The sequence below is a fragment of the Sciurus vulgaris genome, assembly GCF_902686455.1.
Source record: "Sciurus vulgaris genome assembly, chromosome: 2".
Classification (NCBI taxonomy): domain Eukaryota; kingdom Metazoa; phylum Chordata; class Mammalia; order Rodentia; family Sciuridae; genus Sciurus; species Sciurus vulgaris.
In genome coordinates, this window is record NC_136462.1 from 91,720,470 (window position 1) to 91,739,880 (window position 19,411).

A 19,411-nucleotide genomic window follows, 5' to 3' on the forward strand; every position below is an offset into this window, starting at 1 on the left:
ATAGCTGAGTAATATTCCATTGTATATATATACCACAGTTTCTCTATCCATTCACCAATTGAAGGGCATCTAGGTTGGTTCCACAATCTGGCTATTGTGAATTGAGCAACTATGAACATTGATGTGGCTATATCTCTGTAGTATGCTGATTTTAAGTCCTTTGGGTATAGGCCAAGGAGTGGGATAGCTGGGTCAAATGGTGGTTCCATTCCAAGTTTTCTAAGGAATCTCCACACTGCTTTCCAGAGTGGCTGCACTAATTTGCAGCCCCACCAGCAATATATGAGTGTACTTTTCTCCCCACATCCTCGCCAACACCTGTTGTTGCTTGTATTCTTGATAATCTCCATTCTAATTGGGGTGAGATAGAATCTTAAGGTAGTTTTGATTTGCATTTCTCTTATTACTAGAGAGGTTGAACATTTTTCCATATGTTTGTTGATTGCTTATAGATCTTCTGTGAAATGTCTGTTCATTTCCTTAGCCCATTTGTCGACTGGGTTATTTGCATTCTTGGTGTAGAGTTTTTTGAGTTCTTTATAGATTCTGGAGATTAGTGCTCTATCTGAAGTATGATTGGCAAAGATATTCTCCCACTCTGTAGGCTCTTTCTTCGCATTGATGATAGTTTCCTTTGCTGAGTGAAAGCTTTTTAGTTTGAATCTATCCCAGTTATTGATTCTTGCTTTTATTTCTTGTGCTATGGGAGTCCTGTTGAGGAAGTCGGATCCTAAGCCAACATGTTGAAGATCTGGACCTACTTTTTCTTCTATAATCTGCAGGGTCTCTGGTCTGATTCCGAGGTCCTTAATCCATTTTGAGTTTAGTTTCGTGCACCGTGAGAGATATGGACTTAGTTTCATTCTGTTGCATATGGATGTCCAATTCTCCCAGCACCATTTGTTGAAGAGGCTATCTTTTCTCCATTGCATATTTTTGGCACCTTTGTCTAGTATGAGAAAATTGTATTTATTTGGGTTTGTGTCCGTGTCCTCTATTCCGTACCATTGATCTACTTTTCTATTTTGGTACCAATACCATGTCGTTTTTATTACTATTGCTTTGTAGTAGAGTTGAAGATCTGGTATTGCAATACCCCCTGCTTCGCTCTTTCTGCTAAGGATTGCTTTAGCTATTCTGGGTTTCTTATTCTTCCAGATGAATTTCATAATTGCTTGCTCTATTTCTGTAAGGTATGTCATTGGGATTTTAATTGGAATTACACTGAATCTGTATAGCACTTTAGGTAGTATGGCCATTTTGACAATATTAATTCTTCTTATCCAAGAACATGGGCGATCTTTCCATCTTCTAAGGTGTTCTTTAATTTCTTTCCTTAGTGTTCTGTAGTTCTCATTGTAGAGGTCTTTCACCTCTTTTGTGAGATTGATTCCCAAGTATTTTATTTTTTTCGAGGCTATTGTGAATGGGGTAGTTTTCCTAATTATTCTTTCAAAAGATTCATCACTTATGTATAAAAATGCATTAGATTTATGTGCATTGATCTTACATCCCGCTACTTTACTGAATTCACTTATGAGTTCTAAAAGTTTTCTGATGGAATTTCCTGGTTCCTCTAAGTATATAATCATATCATCAGCAAATAGGAATAGTTTGAGTTCTTCCTTTCCTATTCGTATCCCTTTAATTTCTTTGGTCTGTCTAATTGCTCTGGCTAGAGTTTCAAGGACGATATTGAATAGAAGTGGTGAAAGAGGGCATCCCTGCCTTGTTCCAGTTTTTAGGGGGAATGCTTTCAGTTTTTCACCATTTAGAATGATATTAGCCATGGGTTTAGCATAGATGGCCTTTACAATGTTAAGGAATGTTCCCACTATCCCTATTTTTTCTAGTGTTTTGAGCATGAAGGGGTGCTATATTTTATCAAATGCTTTTTCTGCATCTATTGAAATAATCATGTGATTCTTGACTTTAAGTCTATTGATATGGTGAATGACATTTATTGATTTCCTGATGTTGAACCAACCTTGCATCCCTGGGATGAAACCCACTTGATCATGGTGCACTATCTTTTTAATATATTTTTGTATGCGATTTGCTAAAATTTTGTTGAGAATTTTTGCGTTGATGTTCATTAAGGATATTGGTCTGAAATTTTCTTTCCTCGATGTGTCTCTGTCTGGTTTAGGTATCAGTGTGATATTGGCTTCATAGAATGAGTTTGGGAGGGTTCCTTCCTCTTCTATTTCATGGAATACTTTGAGAAGTATTGGAATGAGCTCTTCTTTAAAGGTTTTGTAGAACTCGGCTGAGAACCCATCTGGTCCCGGACTTTTCTTTGTTGGTAGGCTTTTGATGACTTCTTCTATTTCATTACTTGAAATTGGTCTATTTAAATTGTGTATGTCCTCCTCGTTCAGTTTAGGCAATTCATATGTCTCTAGAAACCTGTTGATGTCTTCAAAATTTTCTGTTTTGTTGGAGTACAGGTTTTCAAAATAGCTTCTAATTATGTTTTGTATTTCAATCGTGTCTGTTGTGATATTTCCTTGTTCATTCCGAATTTTAGTGATTTGGGTTTTCTCTCGTCTTCTCTTTGTTAGTGTGGCTAAAGATTTATCAATTTTGTTTATTTTTTCGAAAGCATTGCCCATTTAAGCAAGGTGAAACTTAGAAAAAGCCAAGCTTTCTTGAGAATATAATTCCAACACATTTATCTTCCTTCCCTGTCCACCACGTTCTTGCCCCACAGGTCCTGAATTTAAATTTGCATCATGGATGTCTGTTCTCTGCCACTGGGGTCTACTGTAACAGAGACTTTCATCTGAGGTACAGTTACTTCCCCTCTGGATCCTTCTCACAGATTAGAGTCCCTAAATGGCTAGTCAAGGTCTTTGGGAGTCGGGTGGGGCAGGGACATCAGGAGAATGGAGGCTTCATTACCCTCAGACAATGGCTTGAAGCAGATTCCTCCTATGCATTCAGCAGCCTGTATAGGATTAGTGTATACAGCATGTTTAGAAGGCCCCATGCTATATCCCATTGACCGCCAGTGTCAAAGGCATGAATGCCTTTTGCTGAGGCAGGGTAAGCCTCTCTGTAACTATATTTTCTTTTTTTAAAGAAAGAGTCTCAGCAAGGCTGTTGGAGATGCCGGTAAGGTCTACAAGCCTTTGTGGTCTGTCCTGGGGCCATCTCTGGCTCTCTCTCTCCCCTCCCTGGCTCCCTCTCTGACTCGCATGGTGTTGCCCCTAGACCGTGGACTCAGGGGCCTCCAGCCAAAGCTGCTGACTCTGATCACGGCCTTTCTCTGGGCTGTGTTCATTTGCATCGCGCTGCTGAGGGTGGAGGAGCTATATAGGCTCTGGGCCATTCACGAGAGGATTAGGCCTGGGCTGAGGGTGCAGCAGGAGAGAGGCCGCAGTGAAGGCCCAGTTCCTCTCCCTGAGCGGTCACCATGCCTTACCTGCTGCCAGGATTCTTCTGTGATCGCGTGATCCGAGAAAGGGACAGGAGAAATGGCGAGGGCACTGTCGCACAGCCCCTCAAATTTGAGGGGCAGGATTTTGTCGTTCTCAAACAACGGTGCCTGGCTCAGAAGTGCCTCTTTGAAGACCGTGTCTTCCCAGCAGGTGTACAGGCTCTGGGCTCTCATGAGCTGAGCCAGAAAACCAAGATGAAGGCCATCATGTGGAAAAGGCCAAAGGTAGGGATGAAAGGGACACGGATTCAGGAGACAGCTCTTGGGGAACAGGAGGTCAAGTGGTTCAAAACCTGAAGCCACGGACCCTAAACCCTTCTGAGAAAGTGGCTTATGAAGGCTTTCCTTACCTGCATGCCCCCAAATACCCTCCTGCTTCCTCTGAAACTGGAGGTGTTATTTTCTATTCTTGAGCTACAGATTGTTATAATACTTCATAGGCTCCCGAGACTGTGAATATTTATTTTAATTTTTAATTTTTTTAATTAAAATTTTTTTCTTTCTTTTGAGACTATAAATATTTTTTAAGACAGCTAATACATTGTCTTAAATTTGCAGTGAGATTATAAGCTATATTTGACCATCCTGGCTCTTCTAGAAAGCAGGAGTTGAGGGCTGGGAGAGTGGAGTGGTTAAGAGTACTGAGCCTCACAGCTTCAGGGAGAGTTCCATGCAAGGTTTTGAACACTAAAGATAATGGGAGGCTGGAGACTGACCTTTAACTTTTAATCTAAGCCTGGCTCATTAGTGAGATGTTACTGCTGTTTAAACAGAAAGATTCATGCTGACCAGCCAGACTCCTTCCAGGGTGAAGCAGTTTTCTCCTGGTTACCTTATTGTTGGGCATCTGAAGAGCCCATTTGTGTTAGCAGGAGTAGGTCAAAGTGCTTAGGGGCACATAGGGTAAAGCCTTTCTTCCTGCAAGGAGGTGCCTAAAATCCCTAAAGGGTTCCTGCATTTAGAAGTAGGCAAAGAACTCTAAACCCGAGGGTTCTAAGGCAGTGTGTGTGTGTGTGCAATCCCGCAGATGAATTCACTTGAGTGTATGAAAAAAATAATTGACATATTTTAATGTGTTATTAAAATAAACTTTAAATTTTAGAACAGTTTTAGACTTGCAGAAAAATTGTGGAGAAAGTACAGAGTTTCCATATACAGTATTCTTCCTTATCTTCAATTTTGCTTTCTGTGATTTCAGTTACCTGTAATCAAATGTGGACTGAAATTATTAAGTGGTAAATTCCAGAAATAAATCTTAAGTTAAATAACTTTCATTGCAGTATATTGTTATAATTATTCTGTTTTATTGTTAGTTATTGTTGTTATTGTGCCTACTTTATAAATTAAACTTTATCATAGTCATGTATATATAGGGAAAAACAGTATATTTAGAGTTAGAAACTATCCACAGTTTCGAGCATACACTGGGGGTCTTGGAAGGTGGTTTCTGTGGAGAATCAAAGTCCTCTGTACCTTGCACCCAGTTTCTCTATTATTGACATCTGAGAGTAGTATTGCACATTCATTACAATAACAATAGTGACACATTGTTAGAACTGAAGACCCTGCTTTGTTCAGATTTCCTTAGTTTTTGCATGCGTTTTTCTATTCAGAGATTCCACCCAAGATACAGTATATTTGGTGGTGCTGTCTCCTTATTTCCTCTTATCGGTCACAATCTCTCAAACTCACTTTGTTTCTATATCTTCACAGTTTTAAAGAGTACTGGTCAGGTATTGTGAAAAATATCCACCAACTGGCATTTCTCTGTTCTTTTTCTCCTGATTAGACTTATGGGTCCATGGAGGTAACGTGCCATTCTCATCTCATTAGGTATCTATCAAGGTCACAGGCTGAAACACACCTCATCATTGTTGATGGTGAGCTTTAACTTGACGGAAATGGTTTGTCAGCTTTCTCTACTGTAAAGCTCCTATTCCCTCCTCTTTTTCCTTACCATACTCTTCAGAAGCAAGATCCTTAACACAAAGCCACACTTAACAAATGGAAGTTATACTCCACCTGCTTGAGGGCAGAGGATCTCTATAAATTATTGGGAATAATTCTGTCTGAGAGCTTTGTCTGTTCTCTCCATTAACTTGTTCTATCACTTATTTTTATCAGTTTGGACTCGTGGGTATTTATTTTTCATTTTGGGTTATAATCCAATACTGCCTTATTTTGTTGCTCATTGTTCCAGCTGTGACCACTGGGAGTTCTCAGTTGGTTCCTGTGTTAATTTCATATACCCTTGTTGTGCAGTTTTATTCTTGAGCACTCCCTTACATTCTACCACTATAAGAAACTCCAGGCTCATCTGGTTTATTTCCTGCCCCAGTCTTAAATCAGTCATTTCTCCTAGGAACACTTGTTTCTTTTATTGGAAAATGGTATTAGAAACCAGGGTTGGTTGCTAGTTTTGATCATTGCTACTGACCCTCAGCTGATAGAGAAAAATGAGATACTCATGCATGTACTCAAACATATACACTTAGCTATAAATGTTTCTCGGTATAACCATCTATGTCTACATGAAGGTAAACATGAGTTCATTGTTAGAACTGAACACCTAATGTGGTCATGTAAATGGATTGTTTCAAATTTCAAATTCCAATTGCTTATTGCTGGTATCTATGAAAGCCATTGATGTTCATATACTAACTTTATAACCTTCACCTAGGCTACACTTGCTTATTAGTTCTCAGTGGGTTTTCTTTTGTTGTTGTTTGTGTGTGTATATGTGTGTGTGTGTGTATGTGTGTGATCATTTGGGATATTCTATATAGACAATGGAATCTGTGAATAAAGACAGTTTATTTTTTATTTTAATCTGTATATCTTTCATTTCCTTTTCTTATTGCATCAGCTAGAATATCGAGTATGATGTTGAATAGGAGTAGTAAAGGGGGACATCTTGCCTTGTTACTGGTCTTAGGAGGAAAGCATCTAGTTTCTCACTTTTAGTATGAAGTTTTAGTTATTCTTTGCAAAAGTGAATGTTCTTTGCCAAGTCACGGAAGTTCTCTATTTCTACTTGGGTAAGAGTTGTGAGTTTTTGATTTTAAATGGGCTTGGGCATTAGGGTAAAGCTAGATTCATCAAATGAGTCATAAAAAATGAACCCTCTGCTTCTATTTCATGGAAAATATTGTGCAGAATTGATACCATTTCTTCCTTAAATATCTGGTAGAATTCACCAGTGAAGCCATTTAATTCTGGTGCTTTTCATTTTGGGAAGTTATTAGTTATTGTCCCTTTGAGAGGTATACTCCTGTTCAGATGATCTATTTCTCCTTGTGTGAGTTTTGGTAGTTTGTATCTTTCAAAAAATGTATCTATATCATCTAAATTATCAGATTAGTGGTGTGGGATTGTCCATAGGATTCCTAACGTGTCCACTTTTTATGTTAGTAAATTACATCTTCTCTTCTTTTCTTGTTTAACATGCTAGAGTTTCATCAGTTTTATTGATCCTTCCAAAAACTGTTGCTTTCATTAACTTTCTATTGTTTTCTTGTTTTTTATTTCACTGATCTCTGCTCTAGTTTTTAAATTTCTTTTGTGTGTGTGTGTGTGTGTGTGTGTGTGTGTGTGTGTGGTGTTGGGGATTGAACCCCGGGCCTTGTGCATTCAAGGCAAGCACTCTCCCTACTGAGCTATAGCTCCTAAATTTATTTTTCTTCCTCTTTAGGCTTGAATTTCTTGCTTTAGGCTTGAATTTCTCTTCTTTTCTAAGGTAGAATATTACTGATTTTAGATCCTACTTCTTTTATCATATATGCATTAAATGCTATAAATTTCCCTCTAAGCATTGCTTTGATTCATCCCCAAAATTGTGACACTATATTTGTCATTTAGTTCTAAATATCTTAACTTACTTTGAAATTTCTTTGACCTATGTGTTATTTAGAAGTGTTTTGTTTAATTTCCAAATAATTTCAGCTGTCTTTTTTTTTTAATTGATTTTTAATTTCATTACACTATGGTCTGAGAACATACTTTGTATGATTTCTGTTCTTTTAAATTTGTTGAGATGTAGGTGTGTTTGATGACCCAGAATGTGATCTGCTTAAATGACGTGTTACATGGAAATTGGAGAAGACTGCTTATTTCTCCATTTTGGGATGGACTATTCTAATTAAAATCAATTCAATCTAGTTGATTGATAGTGTTGTTCAGGCCAACTATATTCTTACTGATTTTCTGCCTGCTTGGTCTTGAATTACTGAAAAGGGGATGGTAAATTCTCCAACTATAATATTGGATTTGTCTATTTCTCCTTTCAGTTCTATCACTTTTTGTCTCATGTATTTTGGCACACTGGTTAGGTACACACACATATAGAATTATGTCTTCATGCAAAATTGATTGTCCGTGTGTGTGTGTGTGTGTGTGTGTGTGTGTGTGTGTGTTATTGGAACTCAACTACTGAGCTACATCCCCAGCCTTTTTTAAGTTTTTATTTCAAGTCAGGATCACACTAAGTTTCTGATACTGGCCTCTAACTTCAGATCCTCCTGCCTCAACCTCCGGAGTCTCTGGAATTACAAGTGTGTGCCACCCTCCACCACCACAATGTTTTTTTATCATAATATAAAGCCCTCTTTCTCTCTGATAATTTCTCATTTTGGAGTCTTCTTTGTCTGAAATTAACATACAATAAGAAAAATGAAAAGTTTTCTTTTACCTTTACTTATTCTTTCTCCTACATGCTTTCTTTTTTATATGAATTCAAGTTTTTTACCTATATAATTTTTTTCTCCTTAATGAACTAACTTGTTTCTTTCAAGGCAAGTCTGCTAGCAGTGAATTCCCTCAACTTTTGTTTGTCCAAATATTAAGCTACAGAATAACAACATTAATAATATCACTACAAAGTAGTTACTGAAAACAGAATTTTTTTCATATGATCTCTTCTTTCTCCTCCCATGTGAAATAGTTTTAAGTAGTTGTGCATTTCCTGAACAGTAGAGGTAATACATTACATACTATATACTCTCCCTTTTAACCACCATTTAGGTCCCAGTCACCTACACACCCCTGGCACTGGGAATGGAACTGAGCACATTCTAGGCAAATGCTGTATCACTGAGTTCCACCTCGGCCCTTTCTTTAAAATTGTATTTTTGAGACTGTTTTTCCAAAAGTTGCCCAGGCTGGTCCCAAACTTACAATCCTCCTGCCTCAGCCTCCAAGCAGTCAAGGATACTGTGCTAAACATCATTTAGTTTTGATTCTGTAAATAGCTGTTTTATATTAAGTGCTCCACCTTCCTATGTTGATGTCTTTCAAGTTCTTCTGGTTGTCTGGAGCTCATTCTCTAGCATATTCCATAGGAATAGTTAATGAGAACAATATTCCCTGAATTCTTACATACTGGGAACCTGTTTGCCCATACTCTTTAACACTTGAAAAAAAGTTGTACTATATATAAATTCTTGGTTCACATTTTCTTTCTCTGAGTATCTTAAATATATTGCTTTGATTTTTTTTCTGGCCTAAAGAATTGCTACTGATAAAGAATTGCTAATAGAAGGTTTTCCCCTTATATGTCACTTACTTTTTCCCTACATGTTCAAAAAAATTTCCCCCCTTTTCTTTGAAGTCTAGTAATATGCTGGAATATTTTAGTCATGTTAGTCAATCTAGGTTGATATTCTTAGTATTCCATTTGCTACTTTAGTATGCAGTATCAACTATATTATTTTATTAAGAGGAAGATTTTTGAATTATAGTTTCAGTATTTGTTGTCCTTTGCTTTCCTTCTTTGTAATTCATAAGTTATATATGCAATTCAACTTGGGCATTGTAGGGTTTTTAGTTCTTTTACACTTTTACACATTTTATTTTTTATACTAATTACATTAGCATTTGCTTTATCCTACTATATACATGTCAGCTTTGAAATAAAAATATTATTATTTGTTATAGTTCTTATTTCTTTATGGTTTTGGGTTTTGTTCTTAGGCAACATCTCTAAAGGGATAAATAGCCAAAAAGTTATATTTTAAGTCACTTGAAATAACTCTTTTTATGTCACCAGTTAGCTTCTTTTGCTTCAGTTTGCTTTCAACTTTTACAGATTGCTTTTTATATTACTTCTCTTTAATTCTAGCTTTTAATTATATAAAACTTTACATGGTTTTTATGTCAAAACTATTTTCAAATGGTTATGTTCAGAGTTTTAATTGCATTCCAATTCCCTACACCTATTCCCTCTCTCCAAATAGAGGTAATTTTTTAAAAAGTTATTGGTAGTGGTTTATCCTTCCATTGCATTCAGAGTTTTAATGCAACAGGAGAAGAGCTGTAGTGTGGTAAAAGCAAGACTTTCCATTCCTGAGTGCCAGGAGCTTTTTAGCTCACTTGGGATATACTGGGTTGTTGGGATAAGAGATGGGGCAGAGGAATAGCAAGGATTCTTGAAGCTGTGAATAAAAGTGTTAAAACCAAAACACTGAATCTATAATTTTTAAAAGTAAAAAAAAAAAAAAAAAAACTCTGCTCACAAAACCAAGAGTGCCCTCTGTTGGCCTCGTTGGGTGAAACATTAACATAGTACCTAGACTTAAAAATTGCTGGAGCCACCTGTGCTTTACTGGGTGAAACTGAATAAAGATGTGTCCCCTCCAACAGACCAGGAGGCTGGTGAGGTTCACACCAAATTTACTCTCTGCCTCCCAAGCATTCAAGTCCTTGGAAGTAGGCACATACATTGACTTCAAATATCTATGTTGCCACATCTTGGGGAGAAAGATCTTTATTTTCCTTCTGGCATTCCTTCTTCTGGTATGGAAAGAGCAAGAACCATGCTTTCTGTTGTCACTTTGTCAAAGCAGGGAAGATACTGCCCTCTCAAGGTTCATCCTTACTCAAATAGTATGACATTTTGGAGAGTATTATGGAATCATGAAAGAGAGACATGCAGCTGACTTTTAGCACTTACTATCTCTGTATCCTTGGACAAGTTTCTTAACCGCTCAGAGCCTTGATTTTCTTATTTGATAAAGAACAAACATAGTATCCAGTTCACAGGGATGTTTTTTGGAGCCTTAAATGAGAGATGGGTGTAAAGCTCCTGATAGAGGGTGCAAATCAATACTAAATAACAGAATTCAACAAATAATAGCTACTATTATTAGTTTTACCTTGGTCATTTCCTTTTTGTTTCACAGGAAATTTGTGAGAATCCCAGATTTATCATTGGTGGAGCCAATAGGACTGACATCTGTCAAGGAGATCTAGGTAGGAAAGTCTCTCCAGCCATATCTTGACAAATGATCCAGAGGTGATTAAAAGGTGTGGTCCCTTTCCAGGAGGTAAAGGGACAAAAATGTGTTTTTGCTTTTAATGCATTTTTGAAAGTATTTTACAGTAATTACTTTTTGCTCATTGACTTATATGCTGGTGATTGCTTTTGTGTCCTGCCCCATTTCTCATTAGTACTTTGTGTCATAGGAGGCACAGCTACAGCTTCCCTTTTTAGAGTCTCAAAGACATCAACACACCCCATTCAGTATGACCAAAGCTCTGCTTTTAGCTGTACCCCCTTCTTTAGAAAATAGCTCTGTGACTGTCTGTGTACCAACCATGCTCCTTGAGCATGAAGAATTCTTACACACACACCCCAAAAACTGTATTACCAAAAAGAATGTTTGTAACTGGAACTCTTGTTTAAGTTGCCCCAGAACAGCTCCATATTAAAGGAGTCTTTTAACAAAAATGACTTTTATAATATGAAGGAGCATCCAGTTTTCTTTTTGCTTGTTAGCTGTTCCATCAGACCCTCCTCTCTCAGCCTCTTGTTCAGGAAGTATTACATTTGACGTGTGTTACAGACAAATTCTGTTAAGTAAGATTAGAGAGAACATCAGCAGGCACAATTTAAAACTTGAGAGAAAAGGGCATCCAAGACTAAATGAAAATAATTTGGTAAGGTCTGATCTAGAAGCAGGAAAGTGGGCACCACGTGACTCCCCAATCTTCAGCAAAGTGGAGCAGCTGGCTGGGATGGGGTCTTCTCTTCCCTGGAGTGACAGGTCCCACTTGAAACCTGTGTCATGTGTTTGCCTGCAGGGGACTGCTGGTTTCTTGCAGCCATTGCCTGCCTGACCCTGAATGAACGGCTCCTTTTCCGAGTTATACCCCATGATCAAAGTTTCACAGAAAACTACGCAGGGATCTTCCACTTCCAGGTAAGGTCATGAAAGTGTAGTTAAGAGGGCCAGCTGCAGCACACACCACTGGTCTCCTGGCCTTGACTTCCCAGCAGCTTCAGAAAAGCTTCTTTCCATGCTCCCAACCGCACACACCTTTCCCCGTACACCTTCTACTGTGCCCCCAGAATGCCTGGAAGACATCCTGTTTGCTGTTGGGGTCTATTTTTGCCCTCCAGCTGGCTGGCTATTGTGTTGTTGCCAGCAGGCCTTCTCAAGTAGGCCCTTGAGACATTAGCTCTGGGAAGCCACAGGTCCCTTTGGGTTTTATCAGAATTCCTGGTTCATGAACGACAGCTCCTTTTACTTTCTGCCCTTTAACTCTTTCACTCACCTCTTCTAGAGCCTGGAAGAAAATTGTAGTTAATCTGGGGATCTGGCTTCTGGTTTAGTCCAGAACTGAGTCTCTTAATTCAAGAATCCATTCAGCCATTGGAAACATTCTGAGTCCAAATCATCTTGATATGGAACTAAATCCTGATGTTGGACCAGAACTAAATTGAATTCTGCATGTGGAGATCTGGTACTTTCTGGTGTCCTAAGAAGTCTGTCTCCAGTTCTGATAGCTCCTTAATATCCTGGGATGACTCATGTCATCAGTTGATGTACCTGCTGGTCTTGTACCGCAGCACTGAAGGTCTCAGAAGGGGTCTGTGTTCAGGTCCAGGTTCTGCATCCTGATGGCTTCTGAATGGGCATGGCAGCCAGGTCCTGAATTATGTCTTCCCAGTGCCACCAAACTACTCTGACATTTAAAGGGTCTCATATTTAAAGGGCCATAAATACAAGACCAGACAGACTTTTGTCTTTTTTTCAATAAAGGAGAAAGTATCATTGGAAGGGAGATCAAACTACACATTTGGTCTTCTTCAGTTCAAATTCACTTGTCCAAAAAAGAATATCTAGAAATGATTGGACAATATTTCTGCTATAGTATATTCTCAGTCACTTTCTTCTTCCATTTTGAGCCTTCTTCAGTTTGTCACCAAGAAATACACAAATCAGCCAGGCATGGTGGCACACTCTTGTAATCTCAGCTACTCCAGAGGCTAAGGCAGGAGGATCACAAGTTTGAGATCAACCTGAGCAATTTAGTGAGAACTGTTCCAACTCAAAGCAAAAAATTAAAAAGGGCTGGAGGTATAGCTCAGTGGTAAAGTGACCCTGGGTTCAATCCTCAGTATCACTAAAAAAAAAAAAAAAAAAAAAAAAAAAAAAAAAAAAAAAAAATCAGTACAATACCTTAACTGATAACAGGAGAATAGGAGTTCTAAATCTTGGCTACAGATTAAGAATCATCTGGGACACCTAAAAATATGCATATTCAACCACAGCTCCAGACCTCCTGGGCCAGGGAATGAAAATCTCAAATCTTAAGATATTCATTGAACACCCACTGTACCCAGTACTAGGCTGAACTCTGTGGAGGAGACTAAGTGGTCTATAACTTATTTCCTGCCCTCAAGAAGCTCACAGTACAGTTAGAAATAGATTCATACACCACAAACTCAGAATGGGATGAAAAGCATATGTCCTAATGGTAATCTGAGTATATGACTCTATGATTCATGCTTCTGTGCAGTTCTGGCGCTATGGAGACTGGGTGGATGTGGTTGTTGATGACTGTCTGCCAACATACAACAATCAACTGGTTTTCACCAAATCCAACCACCGCAACGAGTTCTGGAGTGCTCTGCTGGAGAAGGCATATGCTAAGTAAGGCAGTACCATAGAATGTAAGGCAGGATGAGAGGCAAGTAAGCTCAAGTCCCATTCACAGCAGAATGCCTGTGTGTATGTTCATATGTATTGTGGGAGTTCATCTGTTACCCCAAATCAAAGAAGATCAGGTCCAAGCAGTAACATCTCCAAGAACACTAAGTTTAAGAAGAGAAACGAAGTTTTGTACAAGAAATCTTTAGCTTTAGCTTTCCATAGTGAACTCTTTAAATTCTACCTTCCTGATGGTGTTGCAAGTCACTGGTCAGAGCATTGTATCTCTGGAGCTCAGGTCCCAGGATTTTACTTGACTCAATCTCATGAGCTCATTGCAGACATGTGCACTTATAGCATATTCATAATGCCATACTCTTTTAACTTAGAAGCTCCACCCCCACTGCTAGTGGCTTTAACTTAGCCCTACCTCAAGGTTCAGCTTATAGTGGAAAGAAAGCCAGCAAAAGAAAAGCTGGGTTCCGATGCCAGTGCTTCTGGTTCTCTGTGACTTTAGGTGGTTCCTGAGCCTCTTGAGTTCAGCTCTGTTGTTATGAAGAAAGGCAGTCATATTAATTGTTTCATTAGCTCATAGAGCTATTGGGGGATATCACAGGATTTTAAGAGTAAAGTTCTGGTGGTAATGCTACCTGGTCATGTTTCTTAGAACTCTGTGACTTCAGATTGGTCTTTGTCCTTTCTTCAAGGCTGCATGGTTCCTATGAAGCCCTGAAAGGTGGGAACACCACGGAGGCCATGGAGGACTTCACAGGAGGGGTGACAGAGTTTTTTGAGATCAAGGATGCTCCCAGAGACATGTACAAGATTATGAGGAAAGCCATTGAGAGAGGTTCCCTCATGGGCTGCTCCATTGACGTAAGTCTAGGGTGTGGGTTGCAGGGCAGGGAAGCTTTTCACTCAGTTACTAGCGATGTCAAGCTTCCATGTGAGACAGAATGAATGTTTCGTTTTAAGAAGCAGGAACAGATTCTTGACTTCGAAAATTAGGAATTTTTAAAGAGAGTGTTGTTCCTAAAAATTCCAATAAAGAAACTGGGCAAGGACATTCCAAACTCTGAAATTTATATGGAAATAGATCTAGAGGCCTATGTCAATGGAGGCTTGTCTTGTCTGGGTTGCTCAGTGCAAGCTTGCCCCCATAAGTTGGCCTCATCCTTGACTATGAGCCTGAGCCCACCAGTCATTTCCTTAAGAAAGCCTCCTAGTCATTTGGCCTTGGCCACATCGCCTGCTTGGAACATGGGCTTTGTATTATTATCTGCAAGATCAGCCTCTCAGTGCAAGAAGGTGGTGTGAATGGATGGATACAGGAACCAAGGGTAAGGAGATGGCAGATCATGGCCAGGACTCCTGAGTTTCAGGAAACACACCTTCCCTGAGGGCTGTTCAGTGCATAGTAGTCTTGGCAATTTCCATTTCAGAGGAAGGGGCCCAAACTAATTTCTGCTCCCTTCTTGCACAACACTCCCAATGGATAAGAGGCCTTAAAAGGCCAGTTAGCATAACACAGATAAACATTTTCTTTCTGTATCACTTTTCTCCATCTTTTCTCTATTCATGCTCTGTTGATCTCTCCTTTTTTCCTTTGTCCGTCCCCTCCCTTCTTTCTATCTCCTTCCCTTTCCACCCTCCTTTGTTTGTTCTCTTCCCCTCTCCTGGGTTATCCCCTACACTCCCGTTGGGCCTCAGGATGGCACGAACATGACCTATGGAACCTCTCCTTCTGGTCTGAACATGGGGGAGTTGATTGCACGGATGGTGAGGAATATGGATAACTCGCTGCTCAGGGACTCAGACCTCGACCCCAGAGGCTCAGATGACAGACCTACACGGGTGTGTACAACTCCCACTGTCAAGATAGACCAACCCCCAAACTGCATGACCCTGACCTTCTGGTGTCGGACTCTCCTTAGCAGCCAGTGCAAATGAAGCAAATTCTCTCCCCTTTGTTCAATAGTCTAGTGAAGAAAGCAATGTCTCCCCCTTCACAGGCCTTAGAGTCTAATACTTTCAGAAGTTCTACATGTTCATTGAAGAAGACTGAGTCATACACAAAAGTGTAGAGAAAAATTTAACCTATATTTTCCCCATTTAAAAATAATCACTATTAACATTTGGTATATGTCCTGGTATTTTTCTATGCATAAAATCTATATTTTTGTTTTCAAAATCTTATCATATTTTATGTACTTTTTTGCAGCCTGCTTTTTTCAATTAGTTTCATATTCTTTAAAAAAAATTTTTTTAGTTGTAGGTGGACAACTGTATTTTTATTTATTTATTTATTTTTAATGTAGTGATAAGGCTCGAACCCAGCACCTCACACGTGCTAAGCATGTGCTCTACCACTGAACCATAACCCCAGCTCCCTAGTTTTATATTCTTAATATGCCAAGAAGTATTCTCCTATAACATTTTTACTAGCAGCACAATATCCTAATATGCAGATATTATAATTTACTTACCCAATACTCTGTTATTGGAAAGTTAGAAGTTTTATTTTATTTTAAATGCTTTATTGAAGTGGCTTATGTAATGCCAAAGGATTCATTTCAATTAGCTTCTCAGATTTTTTTTTTTTTTTTTTTTTTTGGTGCTAGGAATTGAACCCAGGGGCACTCAACCGCTAAGCCATATCCCCAGCCCTTTTTTGTATTTTATTTAGAGACAGGGTCTTGATAAGTTGCTGATGCTGCTTTGAACTTGTGATCCTCCTGCCTCAGTCTCCTGAGCTGCTGGGATTACAGGCATGTGCCACCAGACTTGGCTAGCTTCCCAGATGTAGACATGAGAATGAGTGATGGATCATTTGAGGACTGAGATCTGGGAGAGATTGAGATGGCAAAAACCTCAGCTCAACCCACACCCATCACCTGAAAAAGGCTGCAGGAATTCCACAGCCCAACATGGTTCCAGGAAGCTCCCCTTGAATCTGGTGTGTTTCTAGGCCTGCGGACACCTGGACAGTCTATCTAGCATTCATTGAGCCTCGGCAGTCCTACCCTTCTGCCAAGGATCTCCTGTGGCTGCAACTGTAGAATTTCTACACGTGGAACCCCTGCACTTTAGAGATCTAACAAGGATCTCCTAAGAAATCCATCCCTGGAGGCTGTGACTCTTGATTTCTTGAATATCATCTTCTAGGTGGCTGTGGAGGAGGTGAGGGAATGTAAAAAGAAAAGCTTCGACCCATATGTTTCATTGAGCCCCTTTCTCTTGTAGGAATAGTCAATCCTGGATGGCTCAGGGAAAGGAGGAGCCCAAAATCCAGGGCATTCCCAGATAGCCTTCTTCCTTCTTTGAAGAACCCTAAGGGGTCCAGAAAGGAGGAGCAGAAATGCTCTTACCCACCTTGTAACCCAGCATCTACATTTGGTTGTCAAGACAGAAACTTCTCAGAGTAACCAACTGCTCTGGGCTGTCTTCTTAAAGCTCTTAAAGGGCTAGGAGTACCTCTGCTCCTGGTCATGAGGCAGGGAATGAGATAATTCTCTTCCTCACAGAAACCAGAAAAATGGACTAGTATGAACTTCGTCTTCAGGCAGCAAAACTTCTGCTCCCCTAACTCCTAACAGGCTGCCTGTTTATTGCTCCACAGACAATTGTTCCTGTTCAGTATGAGACAAGAATGGCCTGCGGGCTGGTCAAAGGTCATGCCTACTCCGTCACTGGGCTGGAGGAGGTGAGACAGCTGGGGCTTGGTGGGTTATGGGGACCTACTTGAATTGACCTCCTGAAGTCAGAATTTAGCTTTCTGTGACCTCTTCCCCATGCACAGAGCTTACCTCAAATCAGGGAATTCCACTCAAGGTACAAGCTAAGCACCTGGGAGTGGGGGAGACTCCTGGGAACTGGTAGAGGGAGACCTTGCCTCAGAGGGTGCTCAGTTTATCTTTGCTTTTAATGTTAAAGATGGTAATTTTCCTCAAATTTCCAAGGAACAAATAGAACTATTGCTTTGGTTCTATAAAGGTGATCTCCTGTTCTTGTGTTTTTGTTCTCTCATGTTCAAACAGTTAGAATGTTTTGTTCCCTCTGAGAATTCTGGGTTTTCCTGTGTCATGTCAGAGATAGAAACCTTGTCAGGTGGACAGATTGTGCCCAGAACAGAGGGATGGACAGAAAGGGGCTCATGTCTGCATTAGCCCATGGGAGCCACCTGAAGAACAGGCACCTTTTTCTAATTGGTTCAGCTAGAGGGGGCATTTGTCTGTAGTTTCTCAGCCAATAGGCAGCTTTTTTAAAAGTCACACAAATAAAAGTGCGCACCTTAAAAATGAAGTGTAAAAAAAAAAATAAAATAAAATAAAAAATAAAAGTCACACAAAGACAATGTGTGTAAGCAGGGCCCTATTGTATGTTCCTCCTGTGAGGCTCAGAATGGCCTAGGATGTTCTCCAGGAAAGTCACTTCTTGGAAGATGGTAAGGTGGCAGTCAGGCCCTAACTCCTTCTGACTCAGTCCTAAGGTTTTGGCCCAACACCCTAACATTCCACCAGCAGGACAGTCCCCATAACAGATTATCTCTTCATCCCTATCCCAGCCCTCAGGGCAAGACAGAAGCTCCCCTTCCTAGACAGGCTCCAGATCATGAGAACTTTTTCACTTTGCCTAAGGCCTTGTTCAAAGGTGAGAAAGTGAAGCTGGTGCGACTGCGGAATCCCTGGGGCCAGGTAGAGTGGAATGGCTCTTGGAGTGATGGGTAAGTGAGGGGACCTGTGGGAGGGTGCAGAGGGTCTGGGAAAGGCTGGACTGGGAACCGCGTCATGAACATACTATGACTACTTGGTGTAATATCACCCTCAAAACCTTCATTCAGAGAAGAAAGGTGCAGGTGTGGGCTCCAGGGAAGAGCTGGGAGTGACGCCAGGGTAACCATGGACACAGAGAGGTTGTGGATGGTCACTAGGCTGGAAAGGAAGGATTCCAGAGAGCTTGGGCCAGGCCAGGCAGGAAGAGAGTCTCAATGCAGGGGTCTTCACTGGACAAGTGACTTTCCTTCTTTGTCCTATCTGTAAAATGGGAACAATTAGCACTTACCTTGTAGATGTTATGAGAAGTAAATGTGACAATTTCTGGAACGTACTTAACTCGTGCTGAAATTTTTTTTTTCTCCCTTTCTGTCCCCATACAAAGGTACACAGTCCCTTTGAAAGAATTTTACTGCTTATCACTTAAAGGAATAAACTAGGGGCATCAAAAATAGCAAACATGGAAAAATTATGTGAAGGATACAGAACATTTACAACACCTCTACAGTCCCACTCAGTCACTGGTTCCAAGTTGTCTCTACTGAATGGCAGGTGGCCTCTTTTTTATTCCGAGGAGGTGATAGCAGAACTCAGTAGCTGAGAATGAAACCCAGGTCCTGTGTGGGACTTGTTCTTATGTACCTAATACCTCTTATCCCAGGGCACTGCAATTACTATTTTTTTCAGTCACTCATTCCTTTAGCAAATATTTATTGAGCACCAACTAAATAGGAGGCACAGATCTAGGCACTGAGGATACTCTGTGAGCAGGCAGCCTCTCTTGATAGTCTGTGATAAGGTGCTAACTTTGTGTGCTTCCAACCTCCTGTAGACATTCACATGCATTGCTTCTTTTATTCATGTGACAAATCCTTACTTCCTTGGTACTGTCTGCCAGGCCCTACTGTCTGAGGATGTAGAGACAAACACAGAGACACGGGCTTTGCCCATCCAAAAAACAGACAGACAGACATGCACTAATAATTGAGACCATTCCTGTGGCAAGGATCACAAAGAGGGAGCCCTTTGACTAGTTTGGGTTGGATGGGAAAAGCAGACATGCTTGGAGGGAGTGATTATAAACTGGACTCTCAGCTCTGGAAAGGCGTTTGGTGCCCCATCATTGTCTACTCCATTAACCTATCACCTGCAGGGACCCTTGCTGTGCTTTTCAGCCTCAGTTTGATGTCCAGATTTGATCTACTTCCTGCTGATCTCTCCATTGTGGGCACTACTGGCAAGTGGGGCCCGACCCTTAGTCTCTCAAA

The 19,411-nt window shown here is 40.2% G+C and overlaps 1 protein-coding gene across 2 annotated transcripts in view; it reads left to right on the forward strand.

Moving 5' to 3' along the window:
* CAPN3 (calpain 3) overlaps positions 1 to 19,411 on the forward strand; it is a 46,469-nt gene that overhangs the window by 12,043 nt on the left and 15,015 nt on the right. For both annotated transcript variants that reach the window (XM_079129064.1, XM_079129065.1), the window contains exons 2-8: positions 10,618 to 10,687; positions 11,519 to 11,637; positions 13,241 to 13,374; positions 14,079 to 14,247; positions 15,082 to 15,225; positions 16,991 to 17,074; positions 18,009 to 18,094. In XM_079129064.1, coding sequence (XP_078985190.1) covers positions 10,618 to 10,687; positions 11,519 to 11,637; positions 13,241 to 13,374; positions 14,079 to 14,247; positions 15,082 to 15,225; positions 16,991 to 17,074; positions 18,009 to 18,094 — 806 coding nt within the window. The remainder of the gene's footprint in view (positions 1 to 10,617; positions 10,688 to 11,518; positions 11,638 to 13,240; positions 13,375 to 14,078; positions 14,248 to 15,081; positions 15,226 to 16,990; positions 17,075 to 18,008; positions 18,095 to 19,411) is intronic.